Here is a 23,909-nt window from a genome sequence, read left to right as displayed (position 1 = left end):
GCCCTTCTGTGAAACATCACAGTATTTTATACTTCTCTTAGGATAGCAAATTACTTTCCACCTCATGTTAGGGATAGATTCTCCTCTTATACTAGACTACTGGCTTGCTTGGGACAGGATCCGACTCCTGATTTAATACAGTGATTTGCATAGAGCAGATACTAAATATTTTCAATTATCAATACTGCCCTCATTCTTTGACCTGGATCCACCCAGCAAGCCCCCTACTAGGCAATGCTCTGCCCTTCTGGGCCACTGCTCTGTTCCTTGGCAACTGAGCTATTTTAGCGCCTGAGGCAAGGCCATGGAGCCATCCTCAGCACCTGGGGCCAACCATTCTAGTGATGGAATGGGGGTGGGAAGTGGAAAAGCAGATGGTTGCTTCTGTGTGCCCTGATCAGGAATCAAATCCAGGACTTCCACACGCTGGCCCAATACTCTACTGGTGAGCCAACCAGCCAGGACCTATAATTTTTGTGTGTGTGTGTGTGTGTGACAGAGACAGAATAGATAAGGACCTACAGACAGGAAGAGAGATGAGAAGCATCAATTCTTCATTGCAACTTCTTAGTTGTTCATTGATTGCTTTCTCATATGTGCCTTGATGGGGGGGGGGGCTACAGCAGAGAGAGTGACCCCCCACTCAAGCCAGCGACCTTGGGCTCAAGCTGGTGAGCCTTGCTCAAACCAGATGAGCCCACATTCAAGCCCACGACCTCGGGGTTTTGAACCTAGGTCCTGTGTCCCAGTCTGACACTCTAGCCACTGCACTACTGTACCACTGTGCCACTGCCTAGTCAGGCTTAATTTCTTCTTTTTAATTACTATTGCCTATAGTCTTGAGTACAAGACTTAGCTACTTTGTGTCTAGTTTTTAACTGATCATCAAATCTCCAGGGCCTTCCCAGTGCAATTTACTCTCTAAATTATTGCCACATTCATTTTAATTTCCTTATGTCTTCTGCTTTTTTTTTTTTTTTAAATAAACCTTTTCTTTTTTTTTAATTTATTTATTCATTTTAGAGAGGAGAGAGAGTGAGAGAGAGAGAGAAAGTGGGGAGGAGCAGGAAGCATCAACTCCCATATGTGCCTTGACCGGGCAAGCCCAGGGTTTAGAACCGGCGACCCTCAGCATCCCAGGTTGATGATATATCCACTGCGCCACCACAGGTCAGGCATGTCTTCTGCTTTTAAACCTCTCATTGTTTCCCTTTGCTTATATATACAACATTGAACACAAAGCCTTCTAGCCCCTGGTTTTAATTTTTGTTTCTGGTGTTGCTCTTAGGCTGCTCTACATGAGCTTTCTTAATTTTAACAAAACCATTCTATTGAATGCCTTGAATATGTTCATTTTGTTTGAATAATGCTTTGTTCGTTTTCATCTCTAGCTCGTTTCCATTATGCTTTTCTGGATATCGTCCCTTTTCCCCTCTGCCTCTACCCATCCTAATGCCACTACATCATTGATGGCATACTTCTGCTATGAAGTCTTTCCTCATAGCAACCTTCTTCCCTTAAATTTCATCGAACTTAAATCAGTATCACTCCTTTGGTACATAGCACGTTGCACCAAATTGCTCTCTCTCCAAGGAAAATGTAAGATCTCCAAAGTAAAAAAGAAAGTTTCCTTTCGCATTTAATTTGGTTCTACTTAATGAACATTGTTGTTTGACTGCTTCACCATTATTTCCACCACCCCCCTTATAAAAATGTAACAGACATTCCAGTAATTGAAATATTTTTCTTTTCTCCCAGAAACATAATGTCTAAAGTTTCCTGTCCCACACACTCAAAACATTTTCTTCCAACCATTTTATCTATATTCAGAAGCATCTCTGGTGCACTACGTTGGGACCGACTTCTTTAAACTCTGCAGCAGTGACCCACATGTCCTGGAAGGCAGACAGGGATGCAAGAATAGAGCCTCCCATCCACACAGATATTTTCCTTTCTTGGGGAGCTGTAACCTGCACAGGGGTATTGGCAGGTGCCACATCTGCTATATTTTTAACTAGCCGCTTGTTTAAACAAGGGAATAAGGTTGATCCCCCAGCAAGAATAATATTGGAGAAAAAGGAATTCCTCAAATCTGTGTCACATTTCATTATGCTGCTGAAGCACATCTTGTCAATGCCAGGCGTCTCAACGTTCAGGAGAGACGGACAGAAGAGAGCCTCTGGACATTGAAAGAGCTGGTCATGGAGCTTGAGCATCTTCCCATCAGGTAGTTGGTAAACTTTCTCTATATCTCTAGGTTTCTTGGCCATTTCCTCTTCGTAGTTCATTGCCACATAACAACAGTTTTCCTTAATGTCTGCAACAATCCTTCTGTCTGCAGCGCTAAGCAGCATGATGCCATGGTCCTTCAGCAGCATCATGAGGTAGTTGGTGAGGTCAAGGCCAGCCAGTTGTAGCTGCTGGACACCATGAGGGAGACAGTGACCTTCAAAAATGGGGACACACTGGGTAATTCCAGCACCTGAATTCAGCACAAAGCCAGTTGTGAAACCAACAGAAAAGAGAGCCAGCACCCCCTGGGTGGACATATAGAAGGCAGGAACCCCCAGATGCTCAAAAAACACTTCAGTGATCTGTTGTCGTTTAGCCAGTGGGTTCAGAGCTGGCTCAGTAATTAAGACTGGGCCATCACACGGCTTTAGCTTCAGGTTGTGGTCATAGATGTGCTTCCATGTGATCTCCATGTCCCCCCAGGAAGTAATGAGACCACGCTCCACCGGGTAGCTGTAGGAAGGACAATAGCATAAATGTAAGTTTCTACTCTTTGAACCTGGGCTAATCCCCTTGTTTATCACCAATATCCCTTTACAGGCAGTGACTGCCAGAGCCTCTCAGAGAAGGTAACTACCAGCAAAAGGAGAACAACTACCTTCGTCTGCCATTTCTTTTGCTTTCTGTTCCCCTCATGTACTTTGTAAGACCCTTTGTAACTTAAAAAAGTTGGTGCGGGGGTGGTGTGGAATATTCACATAATAGTTCTGTTTTACCATCAATTAATTGAAAATAACCCAAATGACAAATGTACCATGAGTTAAGTAACGTTCTTAAATGAACTTGTATTTTATGAATGATAACTATACATTTGAGTACATTTCTATACATACAGAGAGCAAGTAATATTCACTACTTCAGTGCTTGGTATTCTCGGAGATTTGTGGCCTGGCCTAGGCACTTGCAATAACGCCGGCTAGCTGAGACTCTCCTGGCTTCCTTCCCTTCCCTTGTGCACTTCATCTTGGCTCTCCCTCCTTCCCTTCCTGTGGGTCCTGCCTGCCAGAAAGAGGCGGTACCTGATGGACAGCGCGCTTCTCCGCGCCTGCGCTTGATCACCCACACACAGCTCCGGATCGCCCTTGGCTGCCCAGCTCTGGCCTTTGGCACGGCCGATAATGTTCGGGTAGATAAACTGAGGCTCCCGAGCCCCAGCCAGGCCCGCCTTGATTACTCCTGAGCCGTTGTCGATCACCACGGGAGGCTGGTATTTGCTCATACTGCGGACGGACGCTCCCGCTGCTGTGCCTGCGGGCCCAGCGGGGAGAACAGAACGTGCTGGGCGCAGCCCGTGGGCGGCCTTCCAGGGTTCCAGTGATGCGCGGGAGCAGTCGGCCGGAACGCCGCATCACAGAGGCCCCTCAGAGGCCCTAGGCGCTGGAGGCCTGCTAGCTGGTGGGGGGCTGGAGCCATGCCCATAGACTCTCCGTGCGCCGTGCGCTTGCCATTGGGTCTCACTCATGGCTTCACTCCTTAACCCCGGGAATCCCAGAATACAATGATCAGGAAAAACTGATTTTCCTCCCCAAAGATACACTCTAACCCTTCACAAGTGGCTTTTTCTAATACTTCAATGAGCTATAAAAACAGTTTTATTTTCCCAAACCGTGGAATTTTGCTTAAGTGTCTGAACAGGGACCTGGGGGATGCTCTGGAATATGTTGAAACTGGAAAGGTGGAGAGACTAGACAGGAGGCAGTTGTCCCAGCAGGGGAGGCAGTTGCGCCTGCTTTGGAAACCTCATCAACTTCTGAAAAGAGGGGGGTGGGGGGAAGGGAATGCTAGATTTAAAGTGAGTTTTAAAAACTTTTATTATTGTTTCTATATACTGGGCAATAGTTAGTTGGTTTGTAAGCATAATGGACTCAAAACCAAAATTATAGAATCTCACTATTTATTATTTATTTGAGCAGTCTCATCAGGTTATCTCCTGGAGGTAATATGGAAGCTAAGTGTTATTCTGAAAAATTATGGGTTTTTAGGCCTAAGAATGTGTCTGCCTCTTTGCAGGAAAAGAAGTATTACTTAAGTCATATGAGCTCAGGCTTAAAAACATTTCAATACCTTGAGTGCCAAAAAGTGCATCTTGATGCCTGTTTTGTTTCCCCATTCAATTTTGCACGTCCTGTAGATTTTAAAATTAGTACCCAATTTAGAAGTTCTGGTCTACAGAAGCAGAGAAGGAAATTCAAAAGCTATTTACACGTTTCTCCACTAGGGGCTTAGAAGAGTCGCTTTCTCTCTGGCTAAATTCCAGCGTTGAGGTTTGCTAATGCGCATCTTGCTGGGTCAGGTAACTGGGATCCGTGAGGGTGCGCCCTTCCAGGTTAGCGAAGCCCGGAAACTCTCAACAGCGCGATGTTGGAAAAAGATACGTAGTAAACACTTCTTTCCGGTAAAGGAAGGGGACCTAGCGGAGGGGTGGGGCGTGGCCTTTAAAAAAAAGTTCACGCAAATTCCAACTTTTGAAATAGTAGCACTATTCAATTGGACATATACTTATTTTCCCTTTTCCGGTTTTCTTTTTTATTTTTCTATTGAAATTTACATTAATTTTGCTTAATTAGCTTTAGTAGCAAGTGAACTGCAAGGTAGAGTATCTATATCTAGACTTCAAGAACAGCATATGGAAGTTTAGTTTCCGTAGTGTAGTGGTTATCACGTTCGCCTAACACGCGAAAGGTCCCCGGTTCGAAACCGGGCGGAAACAATTTTTCTCCATCTTTAGAGGACAGTTAAGTTGTGCTCTAGACTTTTAAAAAATTTTCAATTCACAAGCTGATACTAGAAAAATAATGTACTGTACAGCCTAGAAGAGGAGAGCCAAGTGAAAACAGCCCTGTTGCCTCCAGAGCATACTTTGTACTGTAAGTCATTTGGTTTTCTATTACTTTTCTTGAAGATTAGATTTTTTTCTAAACGTCAGAGACCGTGCTTTATTCTTATTCTATGTACTTTGTGTCATGCTTGGCACCTAGGAGAGACTCATAACAATTCCTGAATTAATAAATCATCAAAAAGGGTTCTGACAAAAATAAAAGTAATCAGAAAGAAAAGTATACTCCGAAAGATAAAATTGTTAGGTTAGATGGGACAAGGGTCTCCAGGTTTGGATCACTCACTAAATGTTAGTTACTCTTGCTAAATTTTAAAATATAACAATATTTTACATACCAGGTGTAAATAGGATGAGCTTGGCAGGAACTTAACTAGTTAAGTGTAGCCAATTGCAAAGAAATGTGCACTTGACCAAATAGTGAATATAAGCAAGGGCTAAGCCTCCGTTATGGGAAACAGAGCTTTGCTACGAACCCCATCTTTTTCTTGCTGCAAATAAATAAAACTACCTTGCAATAACCACCTCTCCTTTTTTAATGCAGCACCCCAGGTGGTGAACCTCTTGAGTTCAGTAACAAAAACAAGAAAATCAGCCTCAATTATTTTGCTTATAAACATAACAGTTGTGGTTTTATGCACAAATATGATTCTGAGTAGACAGAACTAACTTATAAAAACAGCCAACAGAACCTGGTTGGAAAAAATACTAGGAGAGAAGACACAATTAAATTCTAGTTGAAAATGTCCTTTAAAATAAAGCTGCGAGTAAATTTCCTATGGTCCTGACACAACTTTTAACAAAAATGTGTAAGTTTTGGTTTTCTGAGATTTATGATGTCCGTGGGTTCTAGAGAATAATCTACGGTAACATGACCTATCTTATTGTTTCTGCACTTTTTGTATGTTATACAAACTGGCATCCCTTTCCTTCACCACACAAAGCCTGAATTCGATGTAAATAACTATATTAAAATTATTTCCAGCCCAGATTCAGAACCTTTTCCGGTATAACGCCCATCTTCCTCCAATGTTGCACATACGCAGTGTGCCCTACCGCTTTGCTCCGTTTTCGTGCATCAGACTTGTCTCTAGATAAGGGTGTCCTGGAAACTGGGCTCAGTTGGCTGATGCAAACAAAAACAAAACCCAGGGGTTCCCAACAGCTTTCGGTTATGTAAATTGAAAAGGGATGATCCGTCTCGGCTCAAGAGTTCTCCAGGGCCGAGAGCCCAGTACACAAAGCAGCTGTTCCAGAGGAAGGGAAGGATGATGGGAGAAGACAAGCACCTACAAGCCCCAGCATGCAGTGCGCAGCGTGGCTTACGGAAAGAGGCCTACGGTGCATCTCTGCCAGGCCTCGGTCTAAATGCAGGAGGATCACGAGACGCCAACTGTCGGCCGATCAGAACGCTGAGAATGAGGGAAACAGGCGGGTGCTGTGAGCGAGCCCTGAGGTCTATTTTTGACGCTCACTCTCTTGGGGGAACCCTGGCACGTTAGGCGTGTGTGCGTGTGTGAGGGGTACTTGGCGGGCCAGCCAGTTCGGCCCAGGCCGGCACTGGACCTCCACGGTCCTAGAGCCGCCGGAGTGGCCAGGGGACGCCCGACCCGGACGTGACCCTGCCGGGGAGGACGCAGGGCGAGGCGGAGCGTGGCGTGGTGACGTTCTCCCAAGATGGCGGGGAGAGGGTGAAGGGAGCTTGGTCCCTGTTGGGTGGCTGTAGGTGAGTTCTCTCGTCACCAGCCCCCGCCCCAGCTCACTGTCCGCTCTCTCCAGACCCTGGGTCCCTGCGGGGCAGGCATCTTGGAGTTCCAACTCAGGTGGGGATGAGATTTGTCAAAGTGCGAATCTTGGGCGAGGCAGCCCAGTGTCGGCCTTGGCTGCAACTTCTGCTGTGGTAATTTGGGGGAGTGGGAGCCGGGCGAAGGACGGGGTGACAGAGCGGGGAGAGACCGGCGGCGGTTGTCACCCAGTTGCCACCTTGAGGGAGTCGGCGGAGGGACGGAACCTGTGACTGCTCCGGCCCGGGTCTGGCGTCGCACCCCGAGGACTCGCGCCTCGCGCTTGGAAGCAACTGTGTGCACTCGGATGCTAACAGGTTTCGGTGATTTGAGAGCAGTTTTAAACAACTTGTACCCTGTCTTTTCCTCATTTATCCCCAGAAGTCATTTCTGAATTGTTCTCTTTCTCCTTAACCAACGTATGTCTTGAGCTTGAAAGTCTGAAGGTTCAGTTGTTGCGAAAGCGAGCAATTTTGTGGTGCTGTTTTTCTTCAGCTTGTGCAAGTGTTTTCACTCACTGTTACTTATTACTGTGTCCAGAGGATTGTGTTAGTTGGCTAAAATGAAACAAAGGTAGAAAGGACTTATCCCTTAAGCATTAAAAAAAAAAGATTTTTATTGATTTTAGAGGAGAGAGAGAGGGTGGGGAAGAGGAGCAGGAAGCATCAACTCGTAGTAGTTGTTTTTCGTATGGGGCTTGAACGGGCAATCCTGTTTCGAACCCTCAACTTCAGCATGCCAGGTCGTCGCTTTATCCACTGAACCATCACAGGTCAGGCCCCTTCAGCATTTTTACCAGATCTGTTTGATAAAAAAACTTGTGGTGGTGGGGCAGCATAACATGGGAACTGGCTTTATTCCTGTTCTATGTCTCTTCTTCCATTACCAACTGCTTGGGTGAAACGTTTGATGAAAATTTAGGATTACTAATTTACTATTTCTTTTTGTCTTTTAGAACAAGGGTAAAATTCCATTCTGGTATCAAAATGCAGTATTCGCACCACTGTGAGCACCTTTTAGAGAGACTGAACAAACAACGGGAAGCAGGTTTTCTTTGTGACTGCACCATAGTGATTGGGGAATTCCAGTTTAAAGCTCATAGGAATGTGCTTGCCTCATTTAGTGAGTATTTTGGTGCGATCTACAGAAGCACTTCTGAGAACAATGTCTTTCTTGATCAGAGTCAGGTGAAGGCAGATGGATTTAAGAAACTGTTGGAGTTTATATACACAGGAACCTTAAACCTTGACAGGTAAGTACACATTTTATTTCCTTTATAATGCTTATCAATAGTCATAAGAGCTAAGGTGGATTTGTATTTTTTACAGTTCCTGAACTTGGAGTCTTCAGATATTGGTGTGCACAATGTTGTTATTTTGTTTGTTTGTTTTTGAAATAAGTCAGTATCATTGATTTTGATGAACAGACTATATATATGTATTTTTGTATTTTTCTGAAGTTGGAAACGGGGAAGCAGTCAGACAGACTCCCGCATGCATCCGACCAAGATCCACCTGGCACGCCCACCAGGGGGCGATGCTCTGCCCATCTGGGGCGTTGCTCTGTTGCAACCAGGGCCATTCCAGCACCTGAGGCAGAGGCCATGGAGCCATCCTCAGCGCCCAGGCCAACTTTGCTCCAATGGAGCCTCGGCTGCGGGAGAAGAAGAGAGAGACAGAGAGGAAGGAGAGGGGGAGGGATGGAGAAGCAGATGGGCGCTTCTCCTGTGTGCCCTGCCTGGGAATTGAACCCGGGACTCCTGCATGCCAGGCCGATGCTCTACCACTGAGCCAACAGGCTAGGGTTCAGAATATATATATATATATATATATATATTTTTTTTTTTTTTTTTTTTTTTTTACAGAGGCAGAGATAGGGACAGACAGACAGGAACGGAGAGAGATGAGAAGCATCAATCATCAGTTTCTCATTGCGCGTTGCGACTTCTTAGTTGTTCATTGATTGCTTTCTCATATGTGCCTTGACCGTGGGCCTTCAGCAGACCGAGTAACCCCCTGCTGGAGCCAGCGACCTTGGGTCCAAGCTGGTGAGCTCTTTGCTCAAGCCAGATGAGCCCGCTCTCAAGCTGGCGACCTCAGGGTCTCGAACCTGGGTCCTTCCGCATCCCAGTCCGACGCTCTATCCACTGCGCCACCTGGTCAGGCCAGACTATATTTTTAAGCACAAAAAGTACAGATGTTAATATGAGTAAAACCTTGTTTCTGACACATTTGACTTAACTACTGAAATAAGCCTATGGTTTCAGTATGTAAACTGGAGAATCAAACAATGCATTCTAAGTGAATTCTAGTTTCACCTTGCTTTTTGGTTTTCATGTTCCTCTGGTCTTCCTTATCCCTCACTTTCTATCCCCTACCTCTTAAGGTGTTTGGGGCGAAGGAGTATAGATGGAGAAAGAAGGGAGAACCTCTGTTCATCTAGCACAGTGGTGGTCAACATGGTCCCTACCGCCCACTAGTGGGCGTTCCAGCTTTCATGGTGGGCGGTAGCAGAGCAACCAAAGTATAAATAAAAAGATAGATTTAATTATAATAAGTTATTTTATAAAGATTTATTCTGCCAAACAGCAAAAATCTGACATAAAGTACTTGGTAAGTAATTATTGTTATATGCTTTAACTTGCTATAACTCTGCTTTATAAATTTTAAAAAGTAAAGTTACTTCCCTACTTTATAAATCACCATGACTGTCGAACCAGTGGGCGGTTAGAAAATTTTACTACTAACAGTGATACAAAAGTGGGCGGTAGGTATAAAAAGGTTGACTACCCCTGGTTTAGAAGTACTCCCATTTCCAACTACAAATAGCAATGTGCAGGACCTCTTCATGATATTGCTTCAGGAAAATAACTTCATTGAAATATAATTTCTATAAAGTTATCAATACTGATGCTTGAGTTAGGTCGAAGGTGCTAAACAGTTTTCTGATATGCTTAATGCTATCACTGCACTAACAAGTAAGTACTGAGGACTTCGATAATGTAGGCACTGTGACTTCAGAACATAATGATCTATATAATTAGCTTAATACCAATACATTTATTAGTTTATGGGGGGAAAGGTGGAGCAGATTAAAGGAAAGAGAATCCAAATCACCTTGATCATCTTTCTTCTATCTCTTCTGAAAGTGTGACATAGATTATCGGCTTTAGAATTAGATCTTGCCTGCAAGTCCCTATGTCCCTGAGCAAGATGCAGTCTCTCTAGGTCTCAGTATTCCCACTGGTGAAAATTAGATGGTAATAACTGCCTTGGTGTTACTATAAAGATTAAAGATTTACTTGAAGGCCCATCTCCCAGTGAACATTGCTTTCCTTGATTTTCTCTTCTCTACCCTCCTCTCCCTCTTTAATTTAACATTTCTTGGAGAAAAGGTAGAATGAAACAACTGATTCTGCCATTCACTGATAATTACCATTAACATCTTGAAAAATATTCTTTCATTCTTTTCCAGATGATGTCTATAGATAAAAGCACATACACACATTAAGCAAAATCTTTCCTTCCCTTTCATATCGCAGCTTATCATGGAAATACACCTCTTTATTTTTTGTTGTTCACTTAGAAAGAGAGGAAAGGGGTGTGGAGGAAGAAGAGAGAGCAACATTGGTTTGTTGTTCTACTTACTTATGCATTCATTGGTTGATTCTTGTATGTGCCATACCCCCAGTCGAACCTACAACATTGGCATATCAGGACAATGTTCTAACCAACTTAGTACCCAGCCAGGGCCTGGAAATAAACCTGTTCAAAAAACTAGAATCATGATGTTCCTTAATACTTTTGAAAAAGAAACATTCATGCTCTTTGGGAATTATTTTTTAAATGTTGGTGTAATGAAATCTTTAAATCAGTTCTGTTTAAGTTTAATAAATGAACAGCAGTGTCACATTTTAATCTCATGATAAGTTAGTAAAATTTGCTAAATAATTGACTCCACAAGAGCCTCTGATTAAAATTTAGAATATTTAATATAAAATAACCATACAAACCAGTGAATTTTTATTGCTCTTCAAATTTAACATTTTCTCTTTCTCACTTAACTTTGCTGACAAAATCTTGAGTTGATCTGAATACACTGAAGAGCATCTGACTTTGCACTCTCATGCAAAGAACCAGTGTGAAGAAGAGCCAGATGTTTTGCTCAATCTTTTTTGGTACATATCTTTTCCGGGGAGCCAATTGTTTGAGCCCAGCCACAAATGTAAAAGAAGACTTTACCAAAAATAGAAAGTCTGTATAATTTAATGATAAAAGAAACTCAGAATAACGGAGAAAAGTTATTGCTTTGGACCTTTGATCCTTCACTTGTATGCAAAATGGGGATTACAGTAGATTTCATAGGCATGTTCTGAGGATTGAATGAACTACTCATAAAAAGCATTTAGCCAGATACCTGCAATATGTAATTAAATGACTTTCAATGACTGTTCAAAAAGTGAAAGCAAAATTTCAAGCACTGAAACTTCATGCTTTTAAGCAAAAGCACATCAGTTGTTGACATGAACAAATATTGATTGGTTCTCTTAATGGTAATTGAGATTACAGGCTGCCTGTGAAAGAGATAAATAATTTATATGAATTTGTATGTATTGATGTTTTAGTGTGACTTAGTGCTACTTCATATTGGTCACAAAGACTTTCTGACCTTGTTGTTATCTGTTTGGTGTTTCATTTTATGGAGCAGTAAGCACAATTATAATATGAGACCACAGTATAAAAAGTAATAGAGTAAATTTGGCTTTCATTTTAGTGGTGTCTCTCATTTATTGTAACTTAATAATAGATTATGTAACATCAGTAGAAATGCTTAAGAAGAAACGTCATGTTTTTAGAGAATGACAGTGCTATACATATGGAAAAAACAGTTCATTATAAAAGATGAATAAGCTTATATTTGTATCTGGGGCATTTGTGTTGTGTCTTTGCAAATAAAGAATTACCTTGAGTATAAAGATTACTGATTATACACATTCCGGAATTATAGCCAAGAGCCATAAGAATATCTTAAGTGTTGTTTTCTTATTTAAGGGAAAGTCTGAATTTGCAAACAGATTATGTTCCAAAAGTGTATTTATAGTAAGTATGTTTAGGAACTTAGAATGGATTTTCCCAGAGAGTAAAATGTTCCTTAAACTGGTTACTAGGTTTCCAAACTAGCCTATAACTCTAGTTTATAATCAGCTGAAAAATGATTATGTATCTAATAAAGGACAAGTTTTTAAAAGCTGTTGTAATGCAATAATTTCCAAAACATACCAGTGGCACCTGAAGCAAAGCAGGCTTAATTAGGTTATGAGAAAATGGGTAGAGATATGTATATGCTGTAGTACGTATACTTTTAGTGATTTGAGAGTTTCATGACACTAGGTATTACAGCATTTCAAATTTTACTTTTTTTTAATAAAAGAAAGATGTATTAAGAGTGCTATATTTATATTATTGGCTATGATTAAAACCCTTTTCTGGCTCACACATGTAATGAATAGGGAAAAGAGTTATTTTTTTTCCTGGAGACTTAAATAATATTTGGGGAAAATGGCAAGTAGAAAGGTTACTTGAGGAAGGTGGGTAGGGATGTGTGTTTGTTGTCTCCTCAAATAATTAAAAGGTTCACATTTTTAGTGTTAATACCAACTCAGTTCTGATTTTACAGCTGAGAAAATTGAAGTACCCAAAGGTACTAACTTAACTTGAATTAACTCAGTTAATAATTTCAGAGCCAGTACTAGAATAATCTAACAACCTTTTACTACATTGTAAACTTTTGGAGGGAAGAAACTGATATTTCTTAATAGCCCTGTTAGTACCACACACGGTGGTTGCTCAATAAATGTGGACTGGAATGTTGAACAGAGTAACTTAACTTTTGTATATAATCCTAGTATGACAACCTCTCTAGCTAACTTGTGTTGGTATCACACATTCATACAAAGTAGAAGACTTACAAAAGGAACCACATTCTAAAACCTGTTCCTCCCATTGTGATCGATGGACCAGCAGCATTGGCCATCCCCAGGAGTGTGTTAGAAATGCAGACTCGCAGGCCCCACCACAGACCTACTGAATCTGAATCTACATTTAATAAGTTCCTTTGGTGATTCACATGCAAAAGAAAATTTGAAAAGCACCATTAAAGTCCCTTTTAGAAGGAAGAGAGCTGAGGAAGGTAATAGGACCCTATTGTCTATCCAGAAAAGTTAGTTGCTAGCTGAAAAGGTCTTGGGATGAATGGAAGGAGGCAGGAAGTTGCCAACAGTTACTTTTATGTTCCAAGTGTTTTTTTGTTTTTTTAAACGGGTAGAAAATTTAATGCTTTTTTTTTTCTGTAGTGATACATAGATAGCTTTGAATAATCATTATCTTTTCGTTCTGTAAAGCTAGAGATTTTGTCTAAACATTACTCTGAGTGAATGAATGAATTTTATAGATTTGTTCTCTTTGTGCCTTTCGTAGCATTCTGCTTCATTAGGTCTTTAAAAGACATTGAAATATATGTGCAGCTCTGTTTCAAAAACAGTTTTCCTTTGATCAGAATATTGTCATTTAGCCTTGTTTCCTTACAGTTGGAATGTTAAAGAAATTCATCAGGCTGCTGACTATCTCAAAGTGGAAGAGGTGGTCACTAAATGTAAAATAAAGATGGAAGATTTTGCTTTTATTGCTAATCCCTCTTCTACAGAGATATCTAGTATTACTGGAAATATTGAATTGAATCAACAGACTTGTCTTCTTACTCTACGAGATTATAACAATCGAGAGAAGTCAGAAATGTCTACAGCTGTAGTTCAGGCAAATTCTAAACAAGGGGCTTTAGCAAAGAAGACATCTCAAACTAAAAAGAAGAAGGCCTTCAACTCCCAGAAAACAGGGCAGAATAAAACAGTGCAATATCCTAGCGACATTTTAGAGAATGCATCTGTTGAATTATTCCTAGATGCAAATAAATTATCCACACCTGTAATAGAACAGGTTGCACAAAGAAATGATAATTCAGAACTCGAGTTGACATCAGTTGTGGAAAATACTTTTCCAGCACAAGATATTGTGCAAACTGTGACAGTGAAACGGAAACGTGGAAAATCACAGCCAAACTGTGCTCTCAAAGAACACTCTATGTCTAATATAGATAGTGTCAAGAACTCTTATGAACTGGAGAGCTCTGGGGAAGAGCTGGATCAGAGGTATTCCAAGGCCAAGCCTATGTGTAACACATGTGGGAAAGTGTTTTCAGAAGCCAGCAGCTTGAGAAGGCACATGAGGATACATAAAGGAGTCAAACCTTATGTTTGCCACTTGTGTGGAAAGGCATTTACCCAGTGTAATCAGCTGAAAACACATGTAAGAACTCATACAGGTAAGACTGGTTTTGTGGGAGATACAGCTCCTTTTATACTGTGACTGAAATAATACTTTTTATAGTGAATCTTTTAATATACAGTATTAACTACTTGTGGCCAAAATTTGATAGATACTTGTATTTATAAAAGTATTTAGCATGCTAAACTATTGAAAATTTCTTCGTAATTGTGAGCAAGTGTTTAATGGCTATTTGTTTTATTATAACTGTCCCTCGTAGCTGTAATACTTGAGCTCTTTATACCATTTCCCCTCATAGTTAAAATAAGCATAAATTTAGGTATTTAACAAAAAGATATTAAAATGGATAAAGAGAATAAAGGAATTACAACTCAGGCCAATTCTGAGATTTTGCCAACACATCTCACCACCTGCTTCTAAGACTTTGTCAACCTCTGAACATCTTTTAGCATTATGCAATATTCCTTTCTCAGCTTCTGCATTTACCTTTATTGGTATACTTAGATTTTTACTTTTGAAGATGCATTATATATTTCTCTCACTGATCACTTTTTTTTATTATGAATTAAGAAACACTAATTTCTTTTAACTCTACTGGTATTTTCAGGAGTCAATCTGGAAGGAGAGCTCCTATTCTTTTTACTTCTAGCAATTAACATTTTCTGAATACTGAAACTAGTATTGTTGATAGACTCTTGAAAGCTTTTATGACTTAAATAATTAAAACAATACTTTTTCCTAAATATAGATTTTATTTACTTTTAGGTGAGAAGCCGTACAAATGTGAATTGTGTGATAAAGGATTTGCTCAGAAATGCCAGCTAGTCTTCCATAGTCGAATGCATCATGGTGAGGAAAAACCCTATAAATGTGATGTGTGCAATTTACAATTTGCAACTTCTAGCAATCTCAAGATTCATGCAAGGTAAAAAACAAAAAAAAAAGTTGTTTGATCTTAGAGTCTATCCTTCACCATAGTCTTGTGAATAGACTACTATATTAGGGTTCAGGACAGTAGAGTTTAATTGTGGTTCTACCGTACAATATTCTTAGCAAAGTCAAGGAAGTAAGCCATGATGGCTGGAGGGAAATAAGCTGAGAATGGTAATAAGGCGTCTCGGTTATTTTTGTTTTGTTTTGTTTTTTTACAGAGACAATGTCAGAGAGAGGGATAGACAGGGACAGACAGACAGGAACGGAGAGATGAGAAGCATCAATTATTAGTTTTTCGTTGCGCAGTGCAACACCTTAATTGTTCATTGATTGCCTTCTCATATGTGCCTTGACCGCGGGCCTTCAGCAGACCGAGTAACCCCTTGCTCGAGCCAGTGACCTTGAATCCAAGCTGGTGAGCTTTTGCTCAAACCAGATGAGCCCTCACTCAAGCTGACAAGCTCGGGGTCTCGAACCTGGGTCTTCTGCATCCCAGTCCGAGGCTCTATCCACTGCGCCACCACCCAGTCAGGCGTGTCTAGGTTTTATAGGCCATTATAAAGCTTTTATTCTTGAGAGTGAGAAATAACTGTTGTGATGTTGCTTGCCTAAGAGGATCACTCTGGCTGCTATATTCAGAATAGATTGTAGAATTATAAGAACGGAAGCAAATTTAGCACTTAGGAAGATCTGGGTGAAAGTGATGCTGGTTTGGCTAGAGTGGTAGCAGTGGGAAACAAATGGTTGTCAGATTCTGGATATATTTATAAATGTAGGAAAACAGAACTTGCTGCAGATTGGATGTGGGGTAAGAAAGAAAGAAAGAGAGAAGAGAACAAGAGAAAGGAAGAAAAGTAGAATCAGATGATATTAACATTTTGAGCCTGACCACTTGAAAGGATGGAATTCATTAACTGAAATGTGGGGCAAAATTGTAGTTAGAGCCATTTAGGCATGAGTACAGGAGTTGTCGGAGTAGAATTCTAAACATGTTAAATTTTAGATAACTATTAGACATCTGAATGGTAGCTAAGTTGGTTGTCTAAGCCTAAAATTCAGGAGACTGATTTGATCTGAAGAAAGAACTTTGGGAGTTTTCAACATGTAGTTAGTTATTTTAAGTCATAACACTGGATGAAGTCACCAAGAGATGAATGTGCATAGAAAAGGGATCAAAGGTCTGAAGTCATCAGACATTCTAAGAGTTCTGGGGAAGAACCAGCAAAGGTGACTAGGAAGGAGGGGCAAATACAGGAGGAAAACCGGAAGAGTGGGCTGCCCCAGAACCCTAGGGAAGAAACTGATTCCACAAGGAGTGATTAGCTTTGTCAAATTCTGGTGATAGGTAGATGAAGACAGAATTGACTTGAATTTAGCAAAGTGAGAGGTCAGCAGTGCTTTTGACAAAAGCAGTATTAATAGAGGATAGTGGAGAGAGATTAGTAGAGAAGAAACAAAAATAGGACAGTTGGAAACTCAACTTTTTGCTAAGCTGGAGCAGAGAAATGGAGGAGCAAGTGAAGTCAAGGGTCTTTTTTAATATGAGGGACATCAGAATTTTCATATGCTACAGTCCAGTGGGGTGGGAAAATAGATGATGTAGGATGGAGGAAAATCCAGGAGTGATAGGGAGTAGGCAAGGGGGTTGGGAGGACAGTTTGTTAAGTATACAAATGGGAGTAGTGGGCTTCAGATGAACTGTCACACTCAGTCAACAAGAAGGAAAGCAGATTATATTTATACAAGTATAGATTATAGGTGGAGCGTTGTGATGGTGGATATTTCTGATTGCTTAAATTTTTCTCAGTGAAATAGGAAGCAGAGTAATCAGTTAAGAATGAAGATAGGTGAAGAGAGGTGCTGGACGTTTGAAGGAAAGAGTTTTGAAAAGTAAATGAATGTACTGGGGAACACAGAGGAGGGGAGGATGTATTTGGGGGTGGGAAACTAGAATCTATGTAAACACAATAAGTTAATAAAAAAAAGTAAATGAATAGACAAGCAATAATAATTGCCTGCATTTTTAGAGGTGTGCTTGACAACCATATAAAAATGATGGCAATACTTTTTCAAATGTCTTCAGAACTGATGTTTGATAACCAAAACATTGAAACTGTTGGCTTTAAATATATTTAATTGGTTTATTAAAATGAGATGAAATAAACTACTGTATGAAAAATGTTTGCTATATAAATTGACTTCCAAATTGTTTTACTTAACTTTGTATTTATTTACTAATAGGAAGCATAGTGGAGAGAAGCCATATGTCTGTGATAGGTGTGGACAGAGATTTGCCCAGGCCAGCACTCTGACCTATCATGTTCGCAGACATACTGGAGAAAAGCCTTATGTGTGCGATACATGTGGGAAGGCATTTGCTGTCTCTAGTTCTCTTATCACTCATTCTCGAAAACATACAGGTAAGAATTTGATGTGGAGAGACTGCTCAAAATAAAGTTGTAAGTGAAAGAAAAGGGAAAATTGAGGCTTTACAGAGAGTAGATTACAGACTTTGTATTTATATATATATATATCTGTTATGTTTGTGCTTTCTGAAGCTTTTTACATTTATGATTTTTAGATACATATTAGATATAAAATCGTATTTTCTAGAATAATACACCATGGGTGCAATTTTTTATCATGTAACATATACATTAAAATCGTATAATTTTGACAATATATAAACTTGAATTGAGACATATTTTATTACCTTAGAAAAACTCCTTCGCCTCTTGAAGTTTCATTTCCCTTGGATAAAACTGTAGAGTGAAATTAAGGGGTAGAGGTAGGTTTGGGTAGAACATTGATTTTATAACTACTTAGGACTTTTCCTACACACACATTCTAAGATTTGCAAATTAAAACAGATACTTTAAATGCAAAGTATCAGTTTTGAAACAAATTCTGTTCAAAGATTTTCATTTTTTTATAGGGTATATTACTTAATAGATCTTTTCTAATTAATTTCATTGATTTTAATAATATAGTAGATGCAAGAATTAAAGTATGGATTGATGAACTTATATGTTTTTAATCATATAAAATTAATTTCTTGTCCAACTCTAGTGTACTAAAAGGACATTAGCAGAAATAGTTTTATATATGAAAAGCATCAGGTTACATGAGTAGTATAAAATAATTACCTGTACTAATATTCATTTCAGTTGGATAACACTGAAAATACCTCTAAAATACAATATAAAGAGGTTTTAATTTAAATAATATTTTAGAACAGCTTACTTTAGATTATTGTAATTGATAAATATTATATTGGTATAGTACACCACTTCGCTATCTTTTATTTTCCATCTAGGTGAAAAACCATACATATGTGGTATTTGTGGGAAAAGTTTTATTTCCTCAGGAGAGCTCAACAAACACTTTCGATCCCATACAGGTCTGTGTTTAGGGAGAACGTGTTACTTTTTGTTCTCTCTAATTTCTTTTTATATATACCTTGACTTTTAAACCATTATGGACTATATGGTATTTAGTTATATTTTATAGTAATAATTTAATGCATAAATATCAATTTTCCATTTGCTTATTTTGCTTTTTTAGTTTGGAGTGAGAGTTAAATTTGGTCGAGAATTGTATAGATTTTCTAAGAGGTATTGCCAGATAATCAATAGATTTTTAAATGATTGGGATTCAATTGCACAGATATACCAAGAAATGAAAAGGAATCAGTAATAAGATACTAGATTTTCTTATTAAACTGTTCAGTATGCAAGTTTTAGGAATAAATTTTAATACTGACATGTTTATTGTAAAAGGTAATATGTAAGTTATATGAAAAAAGTGTTGAATATAAAAAAAAAATTTAAACAAGACCCCTTTGAATATGTGCTGTTCTGAGCTTTTCTTTTTAAAAAATTGTCCCTCATAAGTACTGTTTAGAATAGTGTGAGCACCTAAGAGACATTTAATACATTTATGACAACTTATATATTCTCATGCTGTTTAGTTTGCATCATAAAGCATCCAACAGTTCTTCTTTGAAAATAATTATGATTTGGTAGGATTTGATTGTCAGGTTTTGTTTTTTTAAAGGACTTTCTAATTTGTAATCTACCTGAGAACAGAAACGATAACTATGCTTTTTCTCACTCCCCACTACATCTCTTAGTCATAGTCTGGCATATAATTGCACTCAGTAAATGTCTTGATAGAAATAAAAGAGTACTTTTTTTGTTTGTTTCTTTTTGGTTAAAATTTTTATTAATGAAACGCTCACTTTTACCTAAAATGGTGATGCTTTACTTAAAGGAGTGCCTATATGTATAGAAGTTTTTATTTCATTGTATTAGAATCAAGAGATTAAAATGGTAATTTTAAACTAAATTTAAACAGTGTAGTAATGTTTGCTTTTGTATTCATAAACATTGATATTTTTGTCTTAGCTTCTAAAATATTGAGGTTTTAAACTGTTAACTTGTTTTTCAGGAGAAAGACCATTTATCTGCGAATTATGTGGAAATTCTTACACAGATATTAAAAATTTAAAGAAGCACAAAGCAAAAGTTCATTCTGGTAAATGTTTATGTTTTATAAAATTTGGTGCTCTTATTTTGGTGCCACCTCTTAAAATGCTGAGATGTGCATTATAACAGTGCAAAACAGAGTTTTTAATAAAAACTACATAACACATGAAGAAGGTAGCTTTATGATTTGCATATAAGTTCACTCTGAATTTTTCATATTGACCTTCTAATAAATAATATTTTCTACCGACAGTTTTAGAAATGAAGGAATATATAAGCAAACTGTATATCACTATTCCCCAGACTAGAGTCTGGGTTGTCTAGAGTTTACTGTAGTTATATGAAGAAAGGGTCATAATGAACACTAATCAAGAGATGTATCTATAAAAGAAAATAAGGAAATGGGAAACCCCAGCGTGTAATTATATAGAAAAATAAAAGGCTAGACTACAGCATTTTATTTTATTTTATTTTTTTTTACAGAGACAGAGGGATAGACAGGGACAGACAGGAACAGAGAGATGAGAAGCATCAATCATCAGTTTTTCGTTGTAGCACCTTAGTTGTTCATTGATTGCTTTCTCATATGTGCCTTGACTGTGGGCCTTCAGCAGACCGAGTAACCCCTTACCCGAGCCAGCGACCTTGGGTCCAAGCTGATGAGCTTTGCTCAAACCAGATGAGCCTGCGCTCAAGCTGATGACCTCGGGGTCTCGAACATGGGTCCTTCACATCCCAGTCCAATGCTCTATCCACTGCGCCACCGCCTGGTCAGGCAGACTACAGCATTTTAAATCTATTGCTTAAAATGAGTTATTGAAAAAGTTACACTGTGCTTACCATTTTCTTCTGTCATAATTAGAAATAAAACACCAGGTTTCTTCAGTGTATAGAAATGATATTGAGTCTCTGTTAGTAAACATAAGCATAAGGATTTAGTTAGTAACATCTGAAAACTGCATTGAGTCGTTAATTCAACAAAAATTTAATAAATACTTCTACATACTCATAGCTCCAGGGTATCTGAAGTTGAACAAGGTGTAGTCTAATCTTTCAAGAATTTAAAATCTGGTGTGGGAGATCATAAATCTAAATAAATATGATTATAAGACAAAATGTAGGCTACACTAGAGAGACAGAAGTGCTGAAGAAGAGAGTAAGTATTTCTGGCAGGATGGAGAAGAGTTCAGAGGATAGAAATGGGAAAGGAAGGGCTTGTCCCAGGTAGCATTGTGAAGAGAGTCCCTGGGACAAGAAAGTGCAGGCTATGTTCTTGGCTGGATGAGCTGGCGAGTAGTCTGCAAGAACCAGCTTACACCTTTATAAAAGCAAAGTTCTGTCTAATGAGGACAGTGCGATTGACATCATGTCAGTACTTTGGATTGTCAGGAGCATGGTAAAGCTAGTGGAAAATTTGAAGGCAAAAATGTATCTTCAGTCAGTGTTTTCCCTTGAGAAGAGCAGAATTTCTCACCTTTGAAAATACATGGAAGTGCCATATCTCTGAACTTCAATTTACAGACTAGTATGAATGAACATTAATATGGTCAGTGAACAATTACAGTATGTATTATGTGTATAGCACTATTAGCTACGTTGGTGGAGGTTTCAAGACATACCTATTGAGTGTTAAATAACGAGAGGGGATGTGACGACAATATATGAAACATTGATAAATGAGTGATAAAATAGATAAGAAACAGCTCACCCTGTACTAGAACAATTAAGCTCTTTTTTTTTTTTTTTTTTTTTTTGTATTTTTCTGAAGCTGGAAACGGGGAGAGACAGTCAGACAGACTCCCGCATGCGCCCCACCGGGATCCACCCGGCACGCCCACCAGGGGCGAAGCTCTGCCCACCAGGGGGTGATGCTCTGCTCCTTCGGGGCGTCGCTCTGCCACGACCAGAGCCACTCTAGCGCCTGGGGCAGAGGCCAAGGAGCCATCCCCAGCGCCCGGGCCATCTTTGCTCCAATGGAGCCTTGGCTGCTGGAGGGGAAGAGAGAGACAGAGAGGAAGGAGAGGGGGAGGGGTGGAGAAGCAAATGGGCGCTTCTCCTATGTGCCCTGGCTGGGGATCGAACCCGGGTCCCCCGCACGCCAGACCGACGCTCTACTGCTGAGCCAACCGGCCAGGGCAATTAAGCTCATTTTTATCATGGAGTTGGTGTTCAAACCTGTCTTGATGCCCACGTTGGATTTACATAGATAAGAGGCAATTCAGCAAAGAGGAGTAGCCTGTATAAAAGTGTAGTTGGAATGCAAGTCTGGGGAGTGGTGAGGGTTTTGTTTTTAAAGATAATACAATGTTTTCCCCTTCCATTTCAGGGACAGATAAAATTCTAGATTCTAGTATGGAGGATCATCCCTTAAGTGAACAAGATTCTGTACAAAAAAGTCCTTTATCAGAAACTTTGGATGTGAAGCCTTCTGATATGACTTTACCACTAGCCCTTCCACTTGAGACTGAGGACCACCACATGCTGCTGCCTGTCACAGATAATCAGTCTCCCACATCAGATACATTGTTGAGGTCAACTGTGAATGGGTATTCAGAACCACAGTTGATTTTTTTACAACAATTATACTGACTTTGTGAGGAATATGGGGTTGCTAAAACATCTCTGATAGTAAACAAAGATCTTTGGTAAGGTGCATATATTCATCTTAAATGATCATTTTGAGTTTTGGCCATTATTATTCATTCACTGAAGTAAAGGCACTTGATGCTGCATCATAACTGCAATGCCTGTTTTATTTTTGGCTTTTATGTCTAGATTATACATGCATCTTTTTAAGAAATGAATTATACTATAGTAGCACTATTTTGGGTGGTTAAGTTTCATTTTCTTTTAGAGCTGCCTTAATTTTATTTTATTTTTTGCCTTTAAGGATTGCCTTTCTTTTGTTGAAGTGGAATCTGTCAGTGGGATTTAAATTTTTTCTTCCCCTCAAAATTTAAGCAAAAGCTATGATGGTATCAGCCAAGAGTGTTGCCGTTACTAAGCCCCATGGGCTGATATATAAAATGAGGGAAAAAATAAAATTGCATATTTCCGCCTAAGAAAATTTAGATACTGAATAAGAATTGTGCTATTTCTCTATTAATATATCCCATTGGAGGTAACTTTTCAAATGAAATAAAAAGAGTATTCCTCTTAAAAGCTGGAAGACTATATAAATTTTTATTCATTGTAGAACTCGGTATTCTGGAGAAAACAGTGGTCAGTACCTTTCATTTTAGTTACCTGAAATTACATTTTTAAAAAGAATTTAGATATTTGAGGGTTTTTTTCTTGTTAAAAGACAGTTTCAAAATTTGATTCAGGTTATGTTTTAATAGATTTTTAGATTACTGAAGATGACAAAAATAAACTGAGGTTTTAAAATTTTTGATAAGCCTCTCTTATACCTGTTAAGCACTTTTTAAAATATTAAATTCTAAAAAGAATTTTTTAAATATAAACAATGCATACTGTAAATCACTTGGCTTCTGAATTTGATACATTATATTACACAGATTTAAGAAATTAACTTCAATTACAAGTAAACATTTGAATTATCAGAAAGCCAGTTTATTAAACATTTTATATTTGTCCAGTTAGTTTTGAGTCTTAAAACTTTATAATAACCCACATTTGATGGTGATTATAGCTTCATAGCAGTCCTTTTCCTTCCTAATGAACATAGAAAATTCAGTATTCTGGTATTTGCTAACACTCTTCCTGCTTTTTCCACATACTGATTTATTTTACTGTCTGTTCCTTGGACATTAAATTACCAGTTTCACAAAGTCAGTTCCTATACTGCTGATCATCGTGGTGACATACTTTATTTCTGCCATTCATTAGTTGTGGCTTGTTTTTGGTTTTAAACTACACCTGTAATAAAGTTAATATGTTTTTGTTGGTATTGATTTCTTTAATTGTATTTTCTCTGGGGTCCTGGTCATAGGAAACAACTAGAGGACATAATAAAATTGCTTAATTCTTGTAAACTGTAGAAATTGTCACCATTTCACAGCACACTCAGCATTTTCACAAATTGCCACCAGTGGGATTGACTTAATTGAAATGAGTTTGAAATACTGCCTTACATTTCCATAAAACATTTAATTATTTAAGAACTCTTATCATGCATGTGTATATACAATTTATAAAGTTAAAAAGTGTCCAGCTAATATATTCTGGTTTAAATTCAAAGGGAATTTGTTGAAATATGAAGATTTTAAAGAAAATT

At 38.9% G+C, this 23,909-nt stretch overlaps 2 protein-coding genes and 1 non-coding gene across 8 annotated transcripts; 2 read left to right on the top strand and 1 right to left on the bottom strand.

Moving 5' to 3' along the window:
* Positions 1–1,761: 1,761 nt before the first annotated feature.
* ACTRT3 (actin related protein T3) lies at positions 1,762–3,628 on the bottom strand. Its single transcript, XM_066347733.1, has 2 exons — positions 3,312–3,628; positions 1,762–2,745 (listed from the first exon to the last, which is right to left on the bottom strand). The coding sequence occupies exons 1-2, from the start codon at positions 3,509–3,511 to the stop codon at positions 1,827–1,829; spliced, it is 1,119 nt and encodes a 372-aa protein (XP_066203830.1). The 5' UTR covers positions 3,512–3,628; the 3' UTR covers positions 1,762–1,826.
* Positions 3,629–4,929: 1,301 nt separating this feature from the next.
* TRNAV-AAC (transfer RNA valine (anticodon AAC)) lies at positions 4,930–5,002 on the top strand. The gene has a single exon. It is a non-coding gene; the product is annotated as a tRNA-Val (tRNA).
* Positions 5,003–6,423: 1,421 nt separating this feature from the next.
* On the top strand, positions 6,424–23,582 carry MYNN (myoneurin). Of its 6 annotated transcripts, none has more exons than XM_066347383.1 (8): positions 6,426–6,584; positions 7,868–8,164; positions 13,499–14,289; positions 15,018–15,177; positions 17,427–17,605; positions 18,502–18,585; positions 19,635–19,721; positions 21,999–23,582. In XM_066347383.1, the coding sequence occupies exons 1-8, from the start codon at positions 6,547–6,549 to the stop codon at positions 22,259–22,261; spliced, it is 1,899 nt and encodes a 632-aa protein (XP_066203480.1). In that variant the 5' UTR covers positions 6,426–6,546; the 3' UTR covers positions 22,262–23,582. The 6 variants fall into 6 exon arrangements, with proteins under 6 accessions (XP_066203481.1, XP_066203480.1, XP_066203484.1 ...); XM_066347387.1 differs by lacking the exon at positions 6,426–6,584 and adding an exon at positions 6,595–6,854; XM_066347386.1 differs by lacking the exon at positions 6,426–6,584 and adding an exon at positions 6,595–6,951.
* Positions 23,583–23,909: the final 327 nt, after the last annotated feature.

Source organism: Saccopteryx leptura, chromosome 8, assembly GCF_036850995.1.
Source record: "Saccopteryx leptura isolate mSacLep1 chromosome 8, mSacLep1_pri_phased_curated, whole genome shotgun sequence".
Classification (NCBI taxonomy): domain Eukaryota; kingdom Metazoa; phylum Chordata; class Mammalia; order Chiroptera; family Emballonuridae; genus Saccopteryx; species Saccopteryx leptura.
The sequence above is the reverse complement of the archived record's forward strand: the minus strand, read 5'-3'. Positions and strand labels throughout refer to the sequence as shown.